At 38.9% G+C, this 17,505-nt stretch overlaps 1 protein-coding gene across 2 annotated transcripts; it reads left to right on the top strand.

Annotated features, from left to right (window-relative positions):
- Positions 1 to 1,576: 1,576 nt before the first annotated feature.
- Positions 1,577 to 13,889, top strand: LOC127001337 (serine/threonine-protein kinase RIO1-like). 2 transcript variants are annotated; one of them, XR_007755035.1, is made up of 13 exons: positions 1,577 to 1,987; positions 2,819 to 2,991; positions 3,640 to 3,707; positions 4,272 to 4,414; positions 5,033 to 5,138; positions 5,623 to 5,765; positions 6,424 to 6,610; positions 7,307 to 7,425; positions 7,885 to 7,988; positions 8,784 to 8,989; positions 9,976 to 10,144; positions 11,225 to 11,841; positions 12,468 to 13,889. XR_007755035.1 is itself a non-coding variant. In XM_050865831.1 (12 exons), the coding sequence occupies exons 1-12, from the start codon at positions 1,932 to 1,934 to the stop codon at positions 11,410 to 11,412; spliced, it is 1,662 nt and encodes a 553-aa protein (XP_050721788.1). In that variant the 5' UTR covers positions 1,577 to 1,931; the 3' UTR covers positions 11,413 to 11,991. The 2 variants fall into 2 exon arrangements, 1 of the variants encoding a protein (XP_050721788.1); XM_050865831.1 differs by lacking the exon at positions 12,468 to 13,889 and having other exon boundaries at positions 11,225 to 11,991.
- The last annotated feature ends 3,616 nt before the right edge of the window (positions 13,890 to 17,505 follow it).

The following is a 17,505-nucleotide window of genomic DNA, read 5'->3' as shown; positions in this document are numbered from 1 at the left end:
TAACTTTAAATAATTTCTCGGTGACAGCTTCTTAAAAAAATCACATGTTTATTGATTGATTGATGATTTATTGTTGCAAAAGTATACAAGAAAGAAGAAGGGAGGAATTAACATACCATCCCAACCCCCAGGCAAAACATAATGGGGTTTGCACTAATACAAGAAACATTCGTGTGTAGTGTCCATATTCCTAAGCAGTACAGGAAATGATAAGATTCTGAATATGGCAACAGAAAACAGGAATATAAATGAAGAAATTGCAGAAAACCGATAGTTATTTTTTTTTACAACAAAGGAGACAGCTCAAGGGCACAAAAAAAGGAAACAACAATGCAAAAAAAGCCCGCTACTCGCTGCTCCTAAAAAGAATCCAAAGAGGTGGCCGAAAGAAGGGTCAATTTCGGGAGGAGAGGTGTCTTGATACCCCCCTAATAATAAGTAACTATTCCTAGATTTACATAGTTGATTTACATAGAAATTCAGACCACACGTACATAACCCCATGGTCCAGACTAGGTGATCTGTTCTTAAACCCAAGTGATTCTATATAAACCACTTGACTGCGAATTTCCTACAAGAAGACCTCACCAAGCTACAGGAATGGAACAAAAAGTGGCTGCTACAATTCAATAAAGAAAAATGTAAATTCCTGCACCTTGAGAGGGGATATCAAGCATACCAAATACCACATGGGAAACACTCCACTATCCACCACAGGGGCAGAGAAGGACATGGGACTATATGTTATCAGGCTACCAGTGAGAGCCAGACGGGTTAATCAGATAGCTCCAAAACTTTGCATTTCTACTTTAGTAAATATGAAGTTGAAGTAAGTGTCGGTCGAGCTTGTTGCTAAAGGAGTCAATCGTAAGTGGTTGACGGACAGAGCTAGGTGAAAAATGTCCCCCTCGACCCCAAGTTAATACATATGTACAACTCTTGACATATCCCTAGGTAGCACCATGGAACTAAACAGGCACAATGACAGGTGACAAGTGATATATTCAAATTAAATAGTAGCTTTGACGAGATCAAGCTGGGGCAGACATTAAGGGTCTGTTCCCATAAGAATTACAATCTAGGAGCAAATGCAGGATATACTCTCTTATAATTAACATGCGAGATCATTATAGTCTATGAACCAGCTCACGTGGGCTGTAATCACTAATAGAGAGACATTGCAGGACATAATGGTGGAAAATGTGATATCTTAATTAAAAACGTGATAAATGTAATAAATGTGATGTGAGAAACGGGATGAATGGGATGTAATAAACGGGATAAACGTGATAAATAGATGTGTTAAATAGAATACATGTGTTAAATACGATAAATGTAAAAAAAAAAGTGATCGAAAGAGAAGTGACGTACTGAACTCGGGACGGCCCAAAACCTCAAAATGTGATGTTAATTAAAAACGTGATAAATTTAATAAATGTCATGTGAGAAACGGGTTAAATATGATGAAATAAACGGGATAAACGCGATAAATACGATGGAATGAATGTGTTAAATGCGATAAAAGAAAAAAATGTGATAGAAAGAGAAGTGACGTACTGAAACCGGGACGGCCCAAACAACAACAACAACACATCCACGTGCGCCAACAGCTGATCGGCGGAGAGGACGAGGACGAGGACGAGGTGGAGAAAAAGACCAATTAAAGAAACCATGGAGTAGAAACCAGTGACACAAGAGGACACAGAGGATACTTCAGAGGAGGTGGACGTGAGGATAAGTAACAGAGAGCAACAGAAGCCACAGGAAAAAAAAAGTAGAGAAAAAGAGCAAATTAAGAAACCATGAAGTAGAAACCAGTGGATAAAGAAGACATAGAGAATAGTAAAGAGGAAGAGGACCTGATTAAAAGCAACAGAGGCTACAGAACAAGAAGAGAAGGAAGGGAAGGACTCCACTCCCGCCCCACAGCCATGGACGCGTATTACGGTTACTTCGAGGGACAGTTCAGTGACGCGGACGAGGACAGGTGAGGCAGCGATATACTCTATTTCATTTCAGGTGACAACGGTTCAGGCGAGAAGCACCTCACGATAGTATAGACGACGTAGGGAAAGCATAGCCACTAACTAGCCCCATAAAACACCCATGAAGAAGAAGAAGAAGACTCCTACTGATGACTGGTTACAGCTGACCCGATGGGGGTTGGGCAAGACACCTTCATTAAACCTAACATAACCAAAACAAACAGCTGCACCCTGGACTGCAGCTTCCACCCTACACATGTCAGCTCCTACAATGCATGTCTCCTAGCTAGGGTTGCCACCTGTTCCGTAACCTTAATCTAATCATGGGCACCTTTATTTCATGCTTAAGGTCATGTATTTTTGTCCTTTTACCATAATTTGAAGGTGTTTGTGGTTTTGTGAGGTGAAGAAGCTAAACAACATCTACCTACAGAATTACACCCAATTCACTCTTATGGTTAACACTTTTTGTTCCTGATAGGTTTTTGTGCTATTCCTCACTGATAACTGTTCCATCACAAATTACTCATATTTAAGATATGTAAACTAATTAAGCAGAATTAGGTTACTATTCATGTGGTGATAGGTTACCATTTTTGCAGCTACAGGTTACTATTCTTTCTTCTCTTCTCCTTATGTGGACTCTTATCATTTGAAATTACTGCTTCTCAGGTCCACCTTCCCTTTATTATTCCCTTATGTCCTCTTCATTCACTGGTTTCTACTCCACGTCTTCTTAAATTCTTTTCTTCTTGATAGCTTACTCTAATGTCGTTGTTACCATATGTTAGGTTAAATTAGGGTTCTGTTGACTTGTGTTTACCCCATAACAGTGACAGTGCGTACCAGCCCTACACCAAGCCACTGGTCAGCCTGCCACATAGTAATGAGAATGAGAACTGGGACACAGGTGGTGAGGAGCAACCAAAACAGGAGGATCAGCCAGAGGAGGACGACGAGGACTCAGATTTCGACGATGATTACTTTGTGGATCAGGACAGTAAAGGTAAGCAACAAAATAGTTTACAAAAGGAGCATAATTCATAAAGGCCAACAATATCAGTAAGTAGAGTACTGTAAATATGTAAATGGTGCAGTTTCAGAGATAGTAGAAAATGTAATGTTACAGACCCTTATCCTTACCTAACTACATACCAGAAGTCACAACATAATTCATTCAGTAAATTCATAAATTCTTCTTTACAAATCAGACTTATTATCTGACATAGTGAGCTTTTCCTTTGTTGATCTGTGCCATAAGTTCCTTCCTATCATGTGTGTAAAGGTACCCTAAACTTAATCTAACCTAACAAAACCCCAAAGTTACTCTAGGTCTTGACTCGGAAAATTCATATGTGCTTCCTTACTAATGAGAGTTTCTATACAACAAAGTGATGTCATTCTTTGTTGATTTATATCATAAGGTGCTGGCTATCATGTGTTTGAAGATACCCTAACCTAACCTAACCTAACAAAATCCCAAACAGTAACTACAGGTCTTGACTCGGAAAATTCATAAATGCTTCCTTACTAATGAGACTTTCTATATACCAAAGTGAGGTCATTTGTTGTTGATTCATGCTATAAGTTTCTGGCTATTTTGTGTTTTATAGACCTAAGTGGCAAACCTAATCTATTTCCATTCCCTCAACAGACCTGACCAAAGAGTATAACCAGAGCAGCCAGAAGGGACCCAACCACTCCTCCGGCCAGAAGATGAAGGTGAGGATCATGTGCTGTATTTGAAACATTAGTACGACACTTTTGTTTGATTGTTTCTATTCCACGTATTCTTAATTACATCTTTTTTCTCCATAGCTTCCTTTATTGCAGTGTTAAGCTACTGTCCTGTGCAGGTTTAGGTTACAATCTTTAGCAGCCATAAGTTACTATCCATTAGGTTAGGCTGGGGTTCCATTGCCTTGCTTACATCGCCTGTCTGATATACCCCAAAAAGGTTGTATTTAAAGAATTTCCACCTGATGTTGACTTTCTTACAGCTATTATATCAACTATATTTACAAGTGCAGTGCTAGTGGGCTTGTACATTCAATATAATTTGCCTTTGAACTGCCCTTTGTACTGTAGAAAATTGTATATAGCCATTACAGATGTTATATACAAGGAAAAGGAATATTTTGAGAAGGCTTGTAAACAGCATCAACCCGTAACGCTATCGTCTATTGACACAATAAAAATAGAAGAAAAACAATTGCACATTTCTTAGAAGCTGCACAGTTTACTCATCTATTCATATATCCACTTACCTATTAATCTCCTTCCCAGCTTGAGAAGTTCCAGCCCCCCGAGAAGCTGTTCAAGAAGTACGCCAACAAGATCTGCCTCGAGAAGTTTGAAGGTCTGCGAGGCTACAGCGGCAGCGTGACGAACAAGATGGTGGAGACGCAGCGAAAGGCGGAGAACGAGAGGCAAGTGGATTAGTTCTAGATAGTCTTGCACTTTACACCAAAAAAGTCATATCCATCTCTTTAACCCGTGCGCTGCGATTGGTACAGATTTCGCCTTCACTGGTAGCCTGGTAACATACACTCCCAGGTCTTTCTCTGCCTCTGTAGTGGATAGTGGAGTGTTTCCCATGTGGTATTGGTGTGCTGGATATCCCCTCCCAAGGTGCAGGACTTTACATTTTTCTCCACTGAATTATAGCAGCCATTTTTTGTTTCACTCCTGTAGCTTGGTGAGGTCTTCTTGTAGGAAATCCACAGTCAAGGGGTTAGGGTGCATATTGAGATACCCCATGAATTAACTCTGTAATTTCTTTTGGCATACTCTTCCATCTTTCTGTGTGGAGACAACGTATTTGGGACATAATTTCACCCCTTAATGGATAGGTTTTTAATGCCCGAGCAGATAAATGAGAATTCCTGTATAGTTTCCCCTAATTCCTTAACTTAAACACAAACACATAACACAACACAAGGAAATTTCGATGTTTATAGTGTTTCTTTGGATGCTTGCGAACCCATCTTGTTGAACGGAGGAAGTTTCCCTTAGTCTGACCCGCTGTTATGTGTCACGTCCAACAGGCAAAGAGTGCGCGACAAGTCCGAGAGGGCCACAGTGGAGCAGGTGATGGACCCTCGCACTCGGATGATCCTCTTCAAGTTCCTCAACAAAGGCACGATCACAACGGTAAGAAGAAATCCTCCTCTGTAATAGAAATGCACAAAGCTACTCATTTTCCTGGTCCAAAGATGGCAGGAATTATACAGGGTTGTCATAAAAGCTTGACTATTTCATTTACAGTACGGTTCATTGAGAGGTCATGTTAATTTAATTCTGCGTAAACTAAATCAAACATTCCTTGCCAAACAGATGTCTTACTTTCGTTCGGACTTTCTTCCTCTCCACAGATTCCATGAGCAGTGTATGAGCATTCTTTTTTTTCTTTTTTTTTAATCTTTTTCTCAAGCTGCTTCCTTCCCCGTGTAAAAAAAGGGAGATAACATTGGTTTATTATATAGTGCATGCAAGTTTGTGATATAACTGGATACAACTTTACAAATACCAAAAAGGACAGTATCTGTGCTATGTTACGAATGGCGAAGATGTACATTAAAGAGTATCAGCTCCATGTATAGTATTGACCTGTAATGGTGAAATTGTCTCTTTTCAGGTCAACGGATGCATCTCCACGGGTAAGGAGGCCAATGTTTACCACGCCATGAACGGCGATGGGGACGAACTGGCCGTCAAGATTTACAAGACTTCAATTCTCATCTTCAAGGACAGAGACAGATATGTTTCAGGGGATCACAGGTATTTACATAGACCCTTATTCTTAAACATATTAGGGCTGATGCACCCACATTTGATAGGGCTTTCATAGAGGTTGTGGGTATTTGTCAAGGCTGTCATTGAGGTTGTGGGTATTTGGTAAGGCTTTCATAGAGGTTGTGGGTACTTGGCAAGGCTTTCATTGAGGTTGTGGGTATTTGGCAAGGCTTTCATAGAAGTTGTGTGTTTTTGGTAAGGCTTTCATAGAGGTTGTGGGTATTTGTTAAGGCTTTCATAGAGTTTTTTGTGGGTTATCTTTCCTACTTATTTTAAAGTCTTCATAAATACTTGCATGGTTCAGCCTTGTTCACTTATGCTTCACTATTTAAACCTTGGATTCATAGTTCATTCTACACAATTTAGAACCTTCATTTTGCCCTTGAAGTTAATAATTTAGCATTTATTCAAGCTCTGAGGAAAATTCAACTAGTATTATGTCAACTATATTATTTAGTATTAGCATCATGCACTCACTCACTTCCCAGGCTCATGCACAGGGGTAAGGAATATTCTACTTCAGTATGTTATGTCGAATATATTATCTAGCATAGCCATCACTCACCTGTATACTTATTCAATATTAGCATTACCCACACACACACACACACTTATTCACTATCCCCATCACCCTCACACTCAGGTTCCGCCATGGGTATGGGAAGAACAACCCGCGCAAGATGGTCCGAACGTGGGCCGAGAAGGAGACCAGCAACCTCTTCCGTCTGTTCAACTGTGGCCTTCCCGTGCCCCGCCCCATCATGCTGCGCTCCCACGTCCTCATCATGGAGTTCCTCGGCACAAACTCCATCCCCGCGCCAAGACTGAAGGCAGGTGTTAAGTATTCTTGTAGGGGTGCCTCAGAGCTACTACTTTGGGGCCCTGCTGCACTCTTGTTAGGGTTAAAGTGAGGGAGAACGTCAAGCTAGAGTGTCACTTGAGATCATGTCTGCCTTTCCTTCCTTTCTTGACTCTGTTTTTGCTGTGATTCCTTCTTCCTCCTTTCTAGCTTCCTTTCTGCTTTGATATTCCACATTTTATTATACTACTGGTGCTTTTTTTATGCCTGTTTCTTGTTTTTTGTTTGGCTGACTTGCCTTACTGGAGCACTTGAGTTGCTTATTATGATTTACCAAAGTTTGAATCGCTCTAAATAGAAAAGATTCATCTGGTATTGAAAAAGTATGTGTTGTTCAAGGTCTCAAGTTCAATAGAATCTTCAGTCAGTTCACATTAAATTGATATTCGATTGTATTTTCTGTATGACAAGATTAATGAAGGTTTATTATTATTATTATTATTAGGGTTTTATCATGTAAGTTGCAACTGTTTTATCTTCTCAAGCTGCTTCCTTTGCTGTAAAAAAGTTGTAACGATGTCTATATTCAAATGAATGAATGAAGCTCTACAATAAAAGGAAAAACAAGTGTGTATATGTGCTATAGTATGAATGGTGTGTATATGTGCGTGTATGTGTGTGTGTGTGGGAAGGCAGAAGCATGTAATATAATCGTGTATGTTTGCAGGACGCTGAGATCTCCGAGTCCAAGGCGCGGGAGCTGTACCTTGAGCTGGTGGAGAACATGTGGACAATGTACCGGGAGTGTCGGCTGGTGCACGCTGACCTCAGTGAATTCAACCTGCTGTGAGTGTGTGCCGAGAACCTTTACGATACACAGACAACCCTACACCTCACACAGACACTACACTCTACACTATACATTATACTGCTGTGAGTGTGTGCCAGGAGCCTTAACAACACACAGACAGCCCTACACAACCTACATACTCTCTTATACTATATACAGTGTACCAAGACCCTTAACAACGTACAGACAGCCCTACATAACCTACAGGGGCTTTACACAATACACAGACTACCCTACACATTATACAGACATTTCACACAATCTACAAACTATCTTACACACTATACAGATTCCTACACAACACACAGACTCCTATGCAATATATAAACCATCGTACACAATATATAAACAGTCTTACAAAATATACAGACTCTCCTACGCAAAGATATGGAGATTTTATACACACATGCACATCTGTATCTCTTTTGGGTGTTATTTTCATCTCCGTTTTGCAGGTATCACAAGGGCCGGGCGTACATCATTGATGTCTCCCAGTCTGTCGGCCCTGACCACCCCCACGCCTTGGAGTTCTTGCGGAAGGACTGCACGAACATCACAGGTAAGTTGGACTCCTGGTTAAGTCTTTTCATCCTTCATCCTTTTCCATTGTTTAATATTTTCATCTTTTCTTGAGTTGCGTTGAAAAGTGTCCCTGATTAGATTTTCCTTCGTCCTTACTCTCCGTCCCTTGATTGACGTTCGTAAATGTCCTGAAGTGTTTTCTTACTCCTCTTGTGTGAGGTTTTAAGTTGCGTTGACTGTTTTGCTCCCCTCTTCCCTTTCGCTTTATCAACTTACAGGAGCAGCACCACCACTATATCTCTTCATATTCCTACAGTTTCCCCATCAACTCAGTAGCTGCGGGGATCATGTTTCTTAATGGTCCCTCTTAGTGAGAAAAATGAGAAAAAATCAACACTCACACAAACCATTTCATAATATATATCAAAGCATTTGTGATCAGTTTATGCATCATCTATTTTGGGGGGTTTATATCGTGGCACAAATTTGGCCCGTCACTGGTACACGGTAAAGCCACAAATTTGGCCTGTCGCTGCTACCGGGCTAAATTTATTCAGGTATTTTCAAGGGACTATATCTCTTAAATAAATGTCTCTAGTACAGTTTCCCCATTAAACTCAAGCAGATATTTGTAAACGTTAAAATATAGGGACCATTTGACATACTATTCCTCCTGCTGTTATCGCTCCCAAAGCAACCTGACCTCACCTAAACATTGTGACTCTAAACTGAGGATCTATTTCAGCATACATTCCACACATATCTACACGATACCTATATACATTAGTGCCTTACATATTCCTCAAGTCCTCCTCCTATCCACCCCATACAGAGTTCTTCAAGAAAAAAAACGTGCCCACGATGAAAGTTCAGGAGCTGTTCAACTTCATCGTGGACCCGAGCGTCACCAAGGAGAACCGCTCGGCATACCTGGAGCACATGAAGGAGGTGGCGTCGCAGCGGGGACACCTGACGGACCAGGAGAAGGTGGACGAGGAGGTGTTCAAGAATGTCTTTATCCCCAAAACGCTGGACCAGGTGAGAGATTTGGGGGTGGGTTTTTTTATATATATTTTTAATTTTTAAAATTTTTTTTTTTACAACAAAGGAGACAGCTCAAGGGCACAAAAAAACGTAAACAACAATAAAAAAAAGCCCGCTACTCACTGCTCGCAAAATTGTTATTGTTATTCTTATTATTTTTCTTCTGTTCTTTTTTTTCTTTTTCTACTTTTTCTTTTACTTTCTTGTTCTCCATCTTTTCTTCTTCATTTAATTCTTGTTCTTGGTGTTCTTCTTCCTCTTCTGTTTCTTCTTCTTCTAATTCTTCTTCTTGGTGTTGTTGTTTTTATTCTTCAATTTTATCCACTTTTCTGTCATTTATTTTCTTGTTATTAGTTATCGGAGTTATTATGTCATTGAGCTCTTCTTTTTATTATTATTGTTATCATTTATCAGAATTATGTCAACGTTGATAATCGAAACTCACAAGCCTTTCAACATGACACTAAATAATCTTTCTTGTGGTTCATTCTTGCAAATTGTTTCGTCTAATAATCTCACTTCCTTCTCTTGGGTCAGATTTTGAAAGAGGTTTTGAGGATTTGAAATATTGAAACTCGTCATTATTTCAGGTCTTTTAATATGGCACAAAATCATCTATCTCACATTTCATCCTTGGCAATCATTTCATCTATATAATAACTTGACATTATTCTCTTAAGTCATACATTTTGAAAGAGATCTTGAGGCCTCGTAGAACTGAAACTCGTCATCATTTCAGGTCTTTTAATATGGCACAAAATCATCTATCTCACATTTCATCCTTGGCAATCATTTTATCTGTATAATAACTTCACATACTTCTCTTGGGTCATAGATTTTGAAAGAGATCTTGAGGCCTCATAGAACTGAAACTCATCATCATTTCAAATCTTTAAACATGGCAGAAAACCATCTATATATCTCACATTTCCTTCTTGTCCATCATTTCATCTATTAACAACTTTGTATCCACCTTACAGATCATAGATTTTGAGGGAGACTTCGTGGACTTGAGGCTCGGGGAGAAGACTGAGAAAGACATCCCATACATTAGTGTTCTGGGCATGAAGAACGACCTCAGCGGACCAGCGCTTCCCGAGGACACGGCGGGCCAGGACACATCTGAGTCAGGGGAGGAAGACAGCGGAGGTGAGTGAAAGGGATTTGTTTTAGTATAGGAGAAGATTGAGGAAAGGAAGGAGAGAAGGGACACAGAAGTTATAGGGGAGAGGGATTTGTTTTAGTATAGGAGGAGATGAAGGACAGGAAGAAGGAGAGAAGGGACACAGACATTGTAAGGGGAAAAGGATTTGTTATAGTATAGGAGAAGATGAAGGAAAGGAAGGAGAGAAGGGCATCATAAGTTCATGAGTGGGTCACCTAACCACTTTCTATGGAACACAGCCCTGTCGTATAGCAAGGACTGCCTGTACGGGAAAGGAAAGGAGAGAACAGTAGGAATGCATGAAGGAAATTCCACCATCTATGCTCCCTTATGAAAGAGCCTGTCATGAACAAGAAGTGAAGCAGCTCGGATACCCTCACATGAAAGATAATACTATAATACCTGAACAAGGGAGAATCAGAGCCTGAAAATGATCACACCAAGACATTCAAGGACAAGAAGTTAGCATTGAACGATGAGATCTATCACAAACCTGTTGAAAGACATGGAAGAGTTGCCACAAGGGTTTTAGAATGATGGACGATCGTGGAAAGGAAATAAATCACACATAATCAACAAATATGAGAAGAATAGAAGAAACAAGAAGAAATTAATGGGAAAACGTTACATCAAACCAATCTGCTGAGTATGTGAAAAGGTGACCAAAAAATACAGTGGTTTTGCCTTAGAGGTATTCCCATTACAATCATATGTATATTTTATTGTGCAGAAAAGGAGGCAGCTTACAGTAAAAAGAGAAAAGAGGAATCATAGAAACCCACTGGTACTGCTCCTCCTAAAGAGCATATGGTAAAAGAATTCCAAGAGAGAGAGAGACAGAATCATTTGGAGAGGCATCCTGATACTCACCTCCATTTAGAAGCCTTGAACCAATCACCTGGATATGTGGACAGTTCTACAATAAAACAGTGGTGCAGTGAAGAGCTATCATACTATTCACTGTGTCTCATATTGCACTTCCATTGTAATGTGTATAGTCTCAGTCACGTCATGAACCCCAAGTGCCGTGTGAAGGGATGCAGCACCTACATTTTTCTCTTCAGGTGAGGAAACCGAGGACAAGGAGGCAGGGGGCAGCCGCATCACACCCGGCAGGCAGAAAGGCGAGTCCCTGGACGAGAAGAAGGAGCGGAAGAAGGCAGTGAAGGAGGCGCAAGCGGAGAAGAGGAAAATAAAAGTCAAAAAGCATGTGAAAAAGAAGGCTGAGAAGGAGAGAAGGAAAAAGCACTAGACTTGCGTTAATAGGTCATGGAATTGTACCTTTGTTGAGTGTAAGAGAATGACTGTGAGCGAAGAACTGGAGGACCAAGAGTGAAAAGCATATTAAAAGAAGGCCAAGAAAGAGTAGGAAAAAACATTAGAGATGCATTATTAGTTTATAGAAGTTTACCCTTATAGAATGTAAGAAGCAGAACACAGAAAATATACTGTATGGAAAGAAAGGAGATGTTAGTGTGATTGAATATGCAGTTTAATTTATCCAACAAATTATGACGGCAATTTCGAAAAGGCCAAATTGATCGTTCCTTAAAAATTCATAAAAGTGGAACTACAAATATTAATTAAAGTTGTAGGATTTGGAAGTACATATTGAACTTAAGTACCAATTGCTAGTATGGAAAGGACGGCTGAGAAAGAGATACTAGAGATATGTTATTAGGTTCTAGAAATGTAGCTTTGTTGAGTGTTAGACAAGAACCAGAAAACCTCTCCAAGAATATATTGAAGGTAAGGAGATGCTGGTATGAATGAAGATGCATTTAATGAGAAGGAAAAAAACAGACTTCCGTGATCAGGTTTTAAAAATGTACCTTTGTTAAATGTTAGACAAGAACCAGAAAACTCCTCAAATTAATGAGAAGGAAAAAACAGACTTCCGTGATCAGGTTCTAGAAATATACCTTTGTTGACTGTAAAAGAGGAACTAGAAAACCCCTCAAATAATATATGTAAAAGGAGATGCTGGTATGAATGAAGATGCATTTAATGAGAAGGAAAAAAACAGACTTCCGTGATCAGGTTTTAAAAATGTACCTTTGTTAAATGTTAGACAAGAACCAGAAAACTCCTCAAAGAATTTACGCAAAGGAAGGAGATGTTAGTATGAATGAATATGCATTTAATGAGAAGGAAAAAACAGACTTCTGTGATCGGGTTTTAGAAATATACCTTTGTTGACTGTAAAAGAGGAACTAGAAAACCCCTCAAATAATATATGTAAAAGGAGATGCTGGTATGAATGAAGATGCATTTAATGAGAAGGAAAAATCAGACTTCTGTGATCAGGTTCTAGAAATGTACCTTTGTTGAGTGTTAGACAAGAACCAGAAAACCCCTCAAAGAATATATTGAAGGAAAGGAGATGTTAGTATGAATGAATATGCATTTAGTAATTTAACAGACAAGAGTTGCGACATCAGGTTTGAATGAAAGGCTTTATTGAAGGCTTTGTATGAATGCATAAAAGTGAAATTAGTGAGAGAAGAATTATTGAGCCGAGTTGCAGGACTTGAAGGTACTGAAGTGAAGTAGTGTGACCTTAAAGTTTAATTAAAAGTTCATTATAAATTCATAAAAGTAGAAGAAGAATTACTATAAATCAGAGTTGCAGAATTTGAAGGTACTGAAGTGAAGTAGTGTGGTCTTAAATATGAATGGAAAGTTTAATTAAAAGTTCAATATAAATTCATAAAAGTAGAAGAAGAATTACTATAAAATCAAGGTTCCAGGATTTGAAGGTGGTGAAGTAATGTGACCTTAGATATGAATGAAAAGTTTAATTAAAAGTTCAGTATAAATTCATAAAAGTAGAACAAGAATTACTTTAAAATCAAAGTTCCAGGATTTGAAGGTGGTGAAGGAATGTGACCTTAGATATGAATGAAAAGTTTTATTGAAAGTTCAGTATAAATTCATGAAAGTAGAACAAGACTTACTAAATATCGAAGTTCCAGGATTTGAAGATTTTAAATGGCAGAATTGAAAAGAAGACATTCATTAGAGAGCAATTTTTTTATGATTATTTTTTTTTACAGCAAAGGAAAGAACTCAAGGGCAAAAATGAAATGAAAAAAAGACTAGGAAAAAAATCAGAAGTATATATGTTTTTCAGGTCCAGAAGTACATGAATTTTCTTCCATTTCTAAACCCAAATATTTTCCGGTTTAAAAGCGAAATATCACTCTGCGGAAGTTTTAATATATTTTTCTGCTTTCTGTGATGTTAAGATGATAGGATTACAGGTCAATTTCAGAGTATTGTTCTGAATTACACATTGGATTTATTTATAGTAAGGATTAGCCATGCAACATTTTTAAATCACCCTCACCTCTCATTCTCTGTTGGCGTCTTAAGGGGCTATTACGCTGGGCAAATTTTCCGTGGATCTTCAGTCAAACCACGATTTCCGCTGGCGTGGTTCTCATGTGTTTCTTGTTATTGCTGATGATGATGATGGTGAGTAATACCGTCATCCTTCAGTGAAATCTACCGTAGCTTTGGAAGATCGTGGACACGTCAGAAAACCACGGAAATATGAGAACCACGCCAGCGGAAATCGTGGTTTGACTGAAGATCCACGGAAAATTTGCCCAGTGTAATTGCCCCTTTAGCGAGAGTTTTTAGTTAGACGTGAGTGAAACATGTCCTTACGAGAGTCGATTTTTATTTATATACGATACTGAATGAATAAATGGGATACAACACTGATATTAGGGTCTTATTTGATGGTTTGATAGTGGAATATTGGAGAAAACACACATATCAGGGACTTATTATATGCTTTGATAGGGAAAATTTTCTCACTATAAAAATATGAGTTTGCACTGATAGAGAAGAACCTATTTTTGTTGTTTTCGTTCACATTATTAAAAGTTTCTGGTGCAATCAATTCCAAAAGTCTAATGTGTTACTTAAGTTTTAAAAATACACCTTTGTTGAGTGTGAAAGAAGAATTAGAAAACCCCTCAAAGAATATATGTAAAGGAAGGCTTTGTATAAATTCATAGAAGTGAAAATTAGTGGAAGAAGAATCATTGAGCAGAGTTGCAGGATTTGAAGGTGTTGCAGTGAAGTAGTGTGACCTTAAATATAAGTGAAAAGTTTTAGTGAAAGTTTGGTATCAGAATTTTTCATTATTTTTATGCAAATTGCTACTAATCACCCACATACAAGTTTCTATATCAAGGGTAATTAATCTTAATGTAAGTTCACCATAGAATCATGAGTAATTACAGAATACACTAGGAAATATACCCTAGAACCATCATCACCTGCTTTAATAGTCTGTAATCAATAATAGAATAAGTTAGCTGTCAAATACTTAACTGTGGCACCCAGGAAATTCTTAACAACCCATTAGACACAATTATGACATCAGGATTTATTGTACAGAGTCTAGTCATGTCAATTAAGTGTACCCTATGGTCTGATATTAACCCCTTGTTCTGTCAGTGGTTATCAGTGTGGTTTGATAGTCTGGCTTGTGAACTAAGTATTGAGTAAGACCAGATTGAGGTTGTTTGGACATGTGAGGAGAAAAACACATCCTGAACTTTGAGGTAGAGGGCAGAAGACCGCCAGGAAGGCCAAGGAAGATGTGGAGAAAGGTGGAGGAGGAAGATATGAGGAGGCTGAACATCACGGGAGAAATGGCTATGGACCGGTAACAGTGAAGGAGGCTCATATCCCGTCCAACCCAACCCCATCATAGGGAATAAATGGACGTTAAACGATGATGATGAATTAACAAAACATTAAGCAAAGGAAGTGAATGTTAGAGTATCAACCATTCACCTCGCTCATGGCTATACTAAAGTGGTACTCAGGCCCTATTAGCAGGTGTACAGCCGAGCCAGGAGTGAGTCTTTTGTTCCTGTTAACTAGAATCAGCTGCCCAGGTACCCAGTTATCAGGTTGGGTTCCTCGTTATCTAATTAAAACCATTGTCACGATTCATAGTTCCCCACCTCGCCAGCCTATCCAGAGTGAGTATTTTTGTTCCTGTATATGTGAATCAGCCTGCCCAAGTACCCAGTTATCAGGTTGGGGTCCTTGTTATCTAATTAAAACCATTGTCATGTTCCATAGTTCCCCACCTCGCCAGCCTATTCAGAGTCAGTGTTTTTGTTCCTGTATATCTGAATCAGCCTGCCCAAGTACCCAGTTATCAGGTTGGGGTCCTTGTTATCTAATTAAAAACATTGTTACATTCCATAGTTACCCATCTCGCCAACCTGTTCAGAGTGAGTGATTCTGTTCCTGTAAACTTGAATGAGTCTCTCTATGTTGTTATCAGTCTCGTTATGTCCTTATCAATCTTCTTATGTCCTTATAATTGGTGAACAACAAAACTTATATAGGCCGTCTGGATTTCTGTAGTCTCCTATATCCTTATGCCAAGTACCGAGTTACCAGGTGAAAGATGAACGAGTGCCGGGACTGCTTAACCACTCCTTACCCTGACCGGAGCTTCGACTCGAGACCACACAGTACAAGCCCCAGGCAATTGTACTTCCTTCCCTTGTCCTCATTCTCTCCTGAGCACTGGGCGTGGCAGCAGGAGTTTGACGTCCCGGCTACACTGAGGCGGCTTGTGGAGGGCTGCTTCAGGGTCTATGGGATGAAAGGTGAGTGTGTTTTGAATGTATTTTGCTTTATATAACTTGTTTTAATGGGAGAGAGGGGGGGTCTTCTAGGGGTAGTTTATATGGGTTCCTGATTGATATTGATGTTTAGTATGTAGTAACTATTTGCCCATTTGTCTGTGTGTTTAATTATGATATTGTTTAGTATATAGTATCTTATCTATTTGTATCTATTTGTCTATCTTCATCTATTTGGTCTTTCATTGTCTGTCTATCTATATGTCTAATTTGTCTACCAATTCATCTATCTTATCTACCTGTCTTATCTATCCATATGTCTATCAATCTCAAGTATCTAATTTGTCTACCTATTATCTATACCTCTGTCTATCTATCCATATGTCTATCAATCTCAGTATCTAATTTGTCTACCTATTATCTATACCTCTGTCTATCTATCCATATGTCTATCAATCTCAAGTATCTAATTTGTCTACTTATTATCTATACCTCTGTCTATCCATATGTCTATCAATCTCAAGTATCTAATTTGTCTACTTATTATCTATACCTGTCTATCTATCCATATGTCTATCAATCTCAAGTATCTAATTTGTCTACTTATTATCTATACCTCTGTCTATCTATCCATATGTCTATCAATCTCAAGTATCTAATTTGTCTACTTATTATCTATACCTCTGTCTATCTATCCATATGTCTATCAATCTCAACAGGACGCACACACATCTAACTTATCTCAAGTATCCCCATTTTAAACTCTCCAAAGTCTACATTATTAACTATTGGTCTATGGTAGTTAAAGCAAGGTGCCCAATCATCTATGTACCTCAAGTTTTAAGTATCTTCAGTGACCTTTTTTTTTTCTTTTGTTTTATTTCCTTATTTCAATCTAAAGCCAACTGTATTAAACTTGTCTCCATTTCTTTATCCTCCCCCTCATATCCTTCTTCACAGCTCTTCATTTTAGGTCATAGACGATATTATAAGTATGCTTCAGTGATTGATCCTCGTATGGCCGGGTTACTCTTTTTCCTATTTCAATTCACAGAACCTAACTATATACTCCGCCATAGTCTCCATTTCTTTATTCTCCTCCTCGTCTATCATTTCCATAGCTCTTTATTTTAGGTTGTAGGAGAAAGTCTTAAGTATGGTTGGGCTAATTATGTGATGCTCGATTGTTTGGGGTAAGAGCGAACTAGGTAATCTCTCTCTCTCTCTCTCTCTCTCTCTCTCTCTCTCTCTCTCTGCCGTTACTGTGCGAGTTCTTAATCCACCAGAGATCGCGTAGGGCTTATAGATAACAGCCGTGTGTATTGAGGGTAGACAGCAGAGGCGTTTAGTTGAGATTGATGAAATTAGATAAAGAGGTACAGAAAAAAACATATACCAATACGATGAGGGGGTACTTGAGTTTAAAGGGTGCCTGGGTTGTTCAGTTCACCATGGCCCGATCATGTGCTAGACCCGAAGAAGTTTAATGTCGCCAGTCCCTTAGAATATATTACCCACTGAAGACATAAGGGTAATACTAAGCCTACCTATTTAAGACACAAGGAAGTACCATGACCTATTGAGATTTTGGGTAATACTATGCCCATTGATGACTTAAGGGGAAACTCTTACCCATCGAAGACATGATGGGAATACTATGCTCATTGAAGTAGGCAATAGTAGAGAGCCCATTCATGACATAAGATACCATACGTCCATTG

Source organism: Eriocheir sinensis, chromosome 20, assembly GCF_024679095.1.
Source record: "Eriocheir sinensis breed Jianghai 21 chromosome 20, ASM2467909v1, whole genome shotgun sequence".
Lineage (NCBI taxonomy): Eukaryota > Metazoa > Arthropoda > Malacostraca > Decapoda > Varunidae > Eriocheir > Eriocheir sinensis.
This window is presented reverse-complemented; position numbering and strand designations above follow the sequence as displayed.

What these genes read in the sequence shown, in the direction of transcription:
- LOC127001337 (XM_050865831.1), top strand. Translation starts at nt 1,932, where the DNA reads ATGGACGCGTATTACGGTTACTTCGAGGGACAGTTCAGTGACGCGGAC. An exon ending in TGTGGATCAGGACAGTAAAG is followed by an intron (nt 2,992 to 3,639) that starts GTAAGCAACAAA and finishes TTCCCTCAACAG; the next exon opens with ACCTGACCAAAGAGTATAAC. An exon ending in TCCCCAAAACGCTGGACCAG is followed by an intron (nt 8,990 to 9,975) that starts GTGAGAGATTTG and finishes TCCACCTTACAG; the next exon opens with ATCATAGATTTTGAGGGAGA.